This window comes from Halyomorpha halys, unplaced genomic scaffold (genome assembly GCF_000696795.3).
Source record: "Halyomorpha halys isolate HHAL.00 unplaced genomic scaffold, Hhal_1.1 Scaffold458.1, whole genome shotgun sequence".
Taxonomy (NCBI): Eukaryota; Metazoa; Arthropoda; class Insecta; order Hemiptera; family Pentatomidae; genus Halyomorpha; species Halyomorpha halys.
The window spans coordinates 689,950-698,929 of NW_027113640.1; the positions used below are offsets into that span (position 1 = coordinate 689,950).

General features: G+C 33.8%; 2 protein-coding genes across 2 annotated transcripts in view; one reads left to right on the plus strand and one right to left on the minus strand.

Moving 5' to 3' along the window:
* Lmpt (Limpet) overlaps positions 1-8,980 on the minus strand; it is a gene marked incomplete at its 5' end in the record, with an annotated part of 767,445 nt that overhangs the window by 622,814 nt on the left and 135,651 nt on the right.
* Positions 4,285-5,075, plus strand: LOC112210950 (adult-specific cuticular protein ACP-20-like). The gene is made up of 3 exons (XM_024361634.2): positions 4,285-4,365; positions 4,444-4,533; positions 4,627-5,075. Exons 1-3 carry the CDS (start codon positions 4,285-4,287, stop codon positions 5,017-5,019), a joined length of 564 nt encoding a protein of 187 aa, XP_024217402.2. The 3' UTR covers positions 5,020-5,075.

Sequence of the window (8,980 nt, forward strand, 5' to 3'; positions counted from 1 at the left end):
AGGTCGAAACGTCGGCATAAAATAAATAAATATGGTTTTGTTTATTTATGTTGTTCTTTGCTGACCGCACCCCCCGACAAACTTCTTCAAGAAGTAACTTATTTTAATTTATCAAATATTTTGGCACAAGAAAAAAAAAATTAAGCGTTTATTTAACAGCTGATTAAGCTGAGCTGTAAAACCGTTTGTGTTGTTGTAGTTGAATGTAAAATTGTTGCTCTATGAGAGCAATGGCAATATGAAATTAAATTTTCCTAATAAAAAAAACAATAGCGAAATATTGCAATATTATTAATTGATCATGTATATCAAAAGAAATGTTCCCCAAGGACCTATTATTACCAGCATGAATGAGTAGTAACCTTGGAGACCATTCCATACAAGCTTGGAGATAATCATGTCCTTTTAGTTGTTTGAAATTGGCTAAGAAGTGTCCACTTTGCAAAAATGACTTACTTACAGACCCAGGCTACTCCATGCGTTGATGTGTCTAAGTAAATACGGAATTTCTGACATCAACAACGAAGAATGGCAAGCAAAATTCAAACTCTATCGGGCTGCTAACAGGAAGATCGAAAATAATTCTTTTTAATAACTCATATGCGTAAAATATCTGGTGCGTGCATCATAAACCTTTTACATTAATGTAATAGGATTAATTGAGATTAATCCTAGCAAATTTAAAAATAGCTATATCTTAATCATTCATAATGACGATTCTCTTACTATATATTTCATATGTAGTGGAATTAAAATCTGACTATTGTAATACCAACTATGGTAAAACAATAATTACCTATTTTTCATTTTTTATATCCACCCATTGTTTATTAGTATTAACTTAATTTTTCAAATAAACAAAATTAAAAGTACTCACTGTTTTTCTATTGCAATGAAAATTCCTGTATAAGGATTTCTTTGGTGTGAAAAACAATTATCAACTATGTTTCTACCTAAAATACAAAACCTTTTTATTTTTTTTTTAAATGTCTTTATTGAAATTTACAATTGTATATTATATTATACATTCAATAAATTTGGTCTCAGGAATGGATTCAGTTATATAATGGAGTGATACAGGCATGTAGAGAAATTATCCATTGGTAGAACTCTAATGACGTTTTTACATAACAGGTCTGGCCATCTTCTTTTCAGGCGCCTCAGAGGATTGCCAGAATGGTAGAAGAGGCAAGGTTAGAAATTAGTGGGATTGGATGGTTAGGGAGTTCATAATGAAACGAATGATATCTTGTTCGAGCTAAGGGTTATACATGGAATTTTAAGGTCTTTATATATGATTTTATTTGTGATAAAGTAAGGAGCATTGAGGATTTTACGAAGGATTTTGGATAGTAAAAATTGTATACGAGAGGAATTCGAAAGTTAAGTGGAGCTCCAAAGCTCAACTCCGTATTTCCAGATTGGCCCTATTACAGTCATGTAGATCGGTATTTTGTATTGAATAGGAAGTTTAGACCGTTTGTCCAGTAAGTGCTGTAATAGTCGTAATCAACGTGCAGTTTCTTGGCTTTTCAATCTTGTGTGAGGATTCCAGGTTAGTTGTTTATTCAGATGTAGTCCAAGGTAGCGGATCTGCTCGACAGGGGCAAGAGCAACATTATTAAAGGAAACTATAGAGCAGTCGGTAGGGAATACAAAACTTTAAGAAAATATAATGAATTTCGTCTATTAAGAGAATATATTGGAAGAGATCGGGTGCTTTCGAATATTTCCGTTGTATAGGTCTTTTTTAGGGAATTTTAATGGGTTTTTTCCTTAAGTAATTAATTTAATTCTTTCATAGCCCATATTTATCCATTTTATATTACTACTAACAACGAGAGATGGTCTATTGTGTCATATAAACAAAATTCATAATACTCAAGAACAAAATAATTTGAAAATTTGGCTTTTATGCACGATCAAACTTGATCAAAGGAGTTTAAAACCTAGATTATATTATTGAGCAATTGATTGTATATTGATATAACGAGTTAACTTTATATCGTTGCAGTCGTTTTGAAGAAAAGTGTAAAATCACTGATACCAAGAGTTACTTCAAGTTAGATGATTTTAGCGAAAAGTTACTGTTCCATCTCAGGCATGTACCTATTGCAATTAAGCTATTTCATTTTCGCACGTACTTGCGATTCTAAACTTGGCTTTTCATATACATACACACAGATTGTTTTTCGATACTTACTATAAACGTCATATGTTATGGTATCATTTATACCATAGTTAGTCTATGTACTTGGTGTATATGGGTTATTTATTTCATTTCTAAAAAAAATAATATAATAATATTTTATTTATAATTCCGTTTATTTCAGGAAATAATTTCAGAATGTAGCCTGTCAAAATGTTTGAGAATGTAAATAAGGAAAACACCTAGATGGTCTTTACATTGATAATCAAGATTTTAATCAAATAAATTTTTAAGATAATATAAAAAATGTGAAAAATCTATTCCATAAAGGAGCATCAGGTCAGAGTGCTATTTTATTAATTTCCATTGAAGTCAAGAAATGGAATAATGAAGGATTCAACTACAGAAGGTAAAATAAAATAAATAATAATAATCTGCTGATTTTCTGACTGTTGTTTACTATTTTCAATGGCCTAAATGGTTTTGATGAAAATTGCCAAAAGTCTTAATATTAAAGTTATTTAACTTTATGTAAATAAAAAAAAAACCTGAAATGATTAAAAAACAAAGAGGCATGTTTTGGTTGAAAATGAACCTTGACACTCAACAAAGGACAAAAATGACTCTTAACCCATTTTCCCTAAAATTTGAGATTTCACATTTTATAATAAACAGCAAACGAAAATCAAATAAAAATGGTCATCCCGCCATCCGTGTTTTTCTTCCAGATTACTTGGCCGATATTAATCCGACGTGAAACGCGAAACTCGAAATTACTGACTTACCTTAAATAACTTATCTGGTTTAGTATAATAATTCTGAAACACTCTCAAAGTTTTTTTTATTCAGTGCATTCTAATAATCTAAAATTTTACTCCATTTTTTTTTTCATCTGGAAAAACCTTTGGAAAATCCAAGAACTGAAAACTTCTCTCAGTTACTCTAACTTCTCTCTAGGTCGAATCCAATGTCAGTCATATCTCGGTGAAAAAAAATTGAAAATTTGCTCATTTAAGCATATTTCTTAGTGCTGTTTACGGATTTCAACTTTATAGTCTCATATTTTGTCTATCCAGACTACTTTAAAGCCTCCAATTTACTGTATCCTACTCTTAATATCCAGTCAGCTTGGACTTAAAATTAAGAATGATGCACTTATATCACTTTGGATTTAAGACCCTCATTTGAATTTAAACAATTAAATAGAGATACAAATAATTAAAATATTAATTATTAATTAGAAAACTATTTTATAATTGAAAGGATATAAATTTTTCTTGCTATAAATCTACTAACCCGAAGAGCAACTTTATATCAGTGATTATGTAATTTTCCAAAAATAACTACTACTACTAGAACTAATACTTTATACGATCATTTTATATTCAATCATTTTTGACTAATACAAGCTAGACCTTATATGTAACTGTATGATCCCTTTAAAATAGTTTGATCAGATTTAAAGGCAAGCTTAAAAAAAAAAAAAAAATTCTAAAACATCTTTAATTTTATTTATTTAATATAATTTCACATCCTTCATTGTTAACAGTAATAAATAATGTATATTTTTAATTCAAATCCGTAGTAAAAGGTAAAATGTGTGGCCTACTGGCGATTACCACTTTCTCACCACACCCATATATTATCAAATATCCACTCTCTACCATCTTCACTCACCTAAAAAGCAAAAACTTATACATCTTGTTTTTTTATTTTTGAAAAATACCGATGCAAGAAAAAAAATAAGACAATAAAATAATTTTTGTAAACTTTTCTTAAAAACAGACCTTAAAGTAAAAACGTTTTCCTGTTGGTTTAATTGAATAAATTTACTCTCGAACAGCGACGACAATGCTAACATAAGTGGTTGGTGATCATGGCCACTAGAACAATAGAAAACTGCACTATGATTAATTCACGTCTATCAAAATACATATTTCCAGAGACCACATAACCAGATAAGAGCACTTGATATGCGTTCAAAATTAATCATGTGCAGTTAAAAACATTAAATTGGCTATGGAGTGCCGCTTTGCACCAAACCAAATATAAAAAAAAACTATCGATTTAACAAAATTAAGTTTGAAGAGTTCAATTCAGAAGAAACCGAGAGTGGGACTGGATGTGAAGAAACGATGCCCGCTGAGTATATAAGGCAAGAGGAGAAGGGAAGAGGCAAGTCGAAGCAGTCCAGTCAACTGATCAACATGTACAAGGTACCAGCATAACGTGTACAATATATGGATATCACACAACACATAGCTGAGTACTAACCAACTTCATTATTATTGCAGATAGCCCTTTTCGCCTGTTTGATGGGAGTAGCCCTGGCCCAGTACGGTAACGACTACGGCCATAAGGAGGAACACTACGTTGACTACTATGTAATTAATATTTTCTTTAAAACTTATAATTAAACAATACACCATATTCATTATCACGGATTTATTATAACAAATACTATCGAATTATTTCAGGCTCCACCACACTACAAGTTCGATTACAGCGTCAATGACCCACACACCCACGACATCAAGAAGCAAGAAGAAACCAGGGAAGGAGACGTCGTCAAGGGCTACTACTCCCTCTATGAACCCGACGGTACCGAGAGGATCGTCCACTACACCGCCGACAAGAAGAACGGTTTCAACGCCGTCGTAGAGAGGAAAGGACACGCTGTCCACCCACAGAACTACGGACACTCCTCTGAAGCTTACTACGGACATTCTTCCGGTGGATACTCTGGTTCTTCTAGTGGATACTCTGGTTCTTCTAGTGGATACTCAGGTTCTTCCAGTGGATACTCAGGCTCTTCCTCTGGTTACAAAGGTGGACTTGCCTCCTCTTCCTCTTCTTACGGTCATTACTAGTTTGCAATCCAAATGTGTGTAAATATTTTTTTATACTTTTATAATAAATTATTTTCTTTTATAAAAAAATATGATTATTTTATGAATTACATTCCCTGTGACACGTTTGTGAAAAAAATATATACATTTTTAATTATACGTATATTTTAAATTTAAATCAGTGGTGCAAACATTTCTCGAAAACATGTGGCGTACATGAGACACCTAGATTGCAACAAATGCAATGGAATGGCAACAAAAGTGGGCAAATGTTATTGAAAAAAAATTAAGGGAAATCAGAAGTTAGATCTCCCCTTGGAGGTCATCTACTAGAAGAGTGCGAAGAGAGGAGGTGATTTTGACGAGCGTTTGAATAGGTCAAACCTGCTTGAACAACGGTTATCTCATGGTCCGCGATTCTCCACCTATATGCCAGACTTGCGGCACGCGACTTACTGTTTAATAGATTTTAATTGAATGCCGAGCATACGACTCCCTCAAATCGTTGTATAAATTACCGACATACCGCCATTCACTTTTCCAGGATAAGAACCAAACTGTGGATAAAATTTTTGAATCACTTAAAACTTTACCAAGGAATTTAATTATATTTATCACAAGTTGCCCATTTTTCAATAGTTATTATACATTTCGATTTAGAAATTAAGAAAAAATCCCAAATTAAGGCAATAATGACCTATAAGTGGTTGATGCCTTAAAATAAGAATACAAATATATTGATGGAAGAAAAACTAATAATATAGTAAAATAATTTTTATTGGAAGAAGAAAGCCGACTGTATGAAGTAGAGTTTAGGAAGATAGTCCGGGTGGCGGTCAATAGAGGTATCAAAATAGTAAAAGAAAACTATTTATTTTTAGCCAACTTTTCATCCCACTATGCAGGGCTCCGTCAGGACTTTCCGACCGTATGGGCTGGTTTTGAATCATTTTCCATAGCATTAGTCGAGAGCACCGATTTGTCTGAAACTGGCTGTATTTATTCGAGGTGTGGATAAGAGTTCACTGCTTGTTTCACAGCCGCTAAAAGGAACCACAACAGGAGAGAACAATTTTAATGAAGTCCATAAAGGTATTCACAAGTTTTGGTGTGCCATGGTCAAAATTAGTTGGTATGTGCACAGATGGTGCCATTTTGATTGAAAAAGCAACTAAATTAAATGTACAAAAAGATGATTTGATAGTCCTTCAATGCATTATCCACCAACAGAACTTGTGTTTTAAGTTCATTCAACCAGAATGTTATGAATGTCGTAGTAAAAACCATCAATTTTATTCGATCGTGAAGGCTTGACCGTCGTCAGTTTAAGGCGTTTTTGGATAAAATATCAGCCGAATATGACGACGTAACATATTATTGAGTCAGATAACTAAGCAAAGGAAAAATTCTGAAACGGTTTTACGAGCTTAAAAATGAGATAGTAGATGTTATGGAAATAAAAGATAAAACACTATCTGAATTGAGTGACCCAAAATGGATATGTGACTTAGCATTTCTGGTCGACCTTACAGGCTATTTGAATGATTTAAATTTGAAACTTCAAAAACAAGGACAGTTATTAAATGATTTGTAGAGCCATTTGCAAGTGTTTCAAGAGCAAACTCCGCTTGTGGGAGGCACAGATACTGTCTGGTGAAAATATTGCTTGGACTCAATATTCTGAAGAACTCAAGTTACTGCTGGAGCAATTTTAGAACAGATTTAGCAATTCCAATAACAGGGAAGACTGTTTCAATTTACTTGCTACTCCAACAAAAAGTAATGTACAAAATGCTCCAATAAACTTAAAAATGGAGTTGATTGAGTTTCAAGAAAACGCACTCCTAAAATCTAAATTTGAAGACGTGGAGTTGAGCGATTTCTACAAAAAATATCTCGAAGAAGACCATTTTACGTAGCTTAGAAAATTCTTAAGAAGATTGATTTGTGCGTTCGGCAGTACTCATAAATGCGAACAGTTCTTTTCAATGATGAAAGTTAATATACCATCGTATAAGATTGACTGGAAAATTCGGAAAATTCTTTACATCTTTGTACCAGTGGAATAAATTCAAACATCAATGTATTAGTTTCCCAAATTCAAACTCAGGTGTCTCATTGATTTCGGTGTCACTATTTAATTTTCGTAGTTTGTAATAACGCATATCCAGGAATCCACATATCACAGGAATTCGAGACAAAATCAGGTATTCGTCAAGGTTTTTGCTTGAGCCCGCTGCTCTTCATAGTAGTCCTCCTTAAAGCAATAAAGAAAGCTAAACTTAGAATGAGACAGTTTCAGTTAGCACACAGGAACTTACAATCCATAAAAATAAAAGACCTCCAATAAAACGTAAGTGTTCTGGAAGTCTGCAGAATGGCCTCGATAAACATGAAAATTAACCCGTAAATTAACCGAATAATGAAGGAGATCAGAGCGAGCGGAGAAAGACTAGAGCAGATCCAGAATTTCAAATATCTAGGTGCTCATCTCAACTACAGCGGCTACATTGATGAGGAAGTTTCTCACAGAATCAATGCAGCTGGGAGAAATTTGTTTATTTCGAAGGGGCTTCCTGGGCAAAAGGGAAGTGACAAGAAAAACTAAAATAACGATCTACAAATCGACGTTCCTCCCTATTCTTTCCTACTCTTCCGAATCGTGGACCCTCACCTCGAAACACAAGAGCTGGATCCAATCCATGGAGATGTGGTACCTTCGTAAGGTGGAAGGAAGGACACGACGAAATAGAGTACGGAACAGTATCATTCGGACTAACCTTGGAGTCAATCCGGCTGAGAGCATCCTAGAGGGGCAAGCTAAGATGGTTCGGACACCTCCTTCGGATGGACCAGGAAAGAACTGCCAGGAAGACGTATGGGACTCGCGTGGAGGGAAGAAGACCAAGAGGAAGACCACGCAATTCCTGAGAGGAGAGTGTTAAGGAGGCGGGATATGGACTGGGGTAAGAGAAGGGAGATGGTTCAAGAGCGAGATATCTGGTCCAGGCTCTGTAAATTGTAACCCTACACGATGATGAGTTTGTAATAAATCGAAATTTCACGATTTAATTATAATATTGTGCCTATTTATTTAATTTCGTTTTTTATTTTAATAAATTGTATTATAATAACAATGTCGTATTATTTCATATCTGATATTTATCGTTAAAGATTATGAGCACTACTTATAAACGCGGCCCGCGAACGAATTTGTACTTTAAAGTTTGGACCAAAACATATCAAAAATTGCCCATACCGAGTCTAGAGCATCATTTGGGAGAATTTAGTGGGATCTAATTCAATGACAATCAGACATCGGCGAAAAAATTCTAAAAATGTTCTCATTAAGGTATATTTTTAAGGTGCTGTTTATGAATTTCAGCTTTATAGTCTCAAATTTAGTGTACCGAGACCACTTTCTAGGGTCTAATTTACTGTACCTACTCTTAATGTACAAGTTAAGTGTTTGCGGCTTTGGCGTACTTGCTCAGCCTCCACCAGTGATGCGGTGAGAGGTATGCGTTGGGATCTCAAAGAGCTCTGCTCTATCCCTGACATGTGGGGGGAAGAGTGGGCTCAGTGATCCTCAGGTCGATTGTGTAAATATTGTGTATAATAGTATAAATGTGACAAGAGATTATTTTATTTCTTTTATTATTTTTTTCATGCACATAGTTTGGTTCTGTTCATTTTCTTTATTCTTCTGTGTCTACCTATTTTAAGAGAGATTTTATTTATTTTTATGTTACTTTATTTTAGTCTGAATGTCAGCCTGCACTAAAAATTAAGATTAATGCACCAACACCAGTTTGGAGTTAGGCCCCTCATTTGAATTTAAACCATTAAAGAGATGAAAATTAGGTCATAATTGAAAAAATAATACCAATTGATTATTTCGAGTGTGTGAATAGCTTATTTCATTAACGAAAAGTGGTACAAACTAAAATAGGTAGAGGCCAGGAATGTGACATAATATATT

Bases quoted from the DNA above. Each gene is read 5' to 3' on its own strand.
- LOC112210950 (XM_024361634.2), top strand. From the start codon at position 4,285: ATGCCCGCTGAGTATATAAGGCAAGAGGAGAAGGGAAGAGGCAAGTCG. The intron at 4,366-4,443 runs GTACCAGCATAA...TTATTATTGCAG, and splicing joins AACTGATCAACATGTACAAG to ATAGCCCTTTTCGCCTGTTT. The intron at 4,534-4,626 runs GTAATTAATATT...GAATTATTTCAG, and splicing joins AACACTACGTTGACTACTAT to GCTCCACCACACTACAAGTT.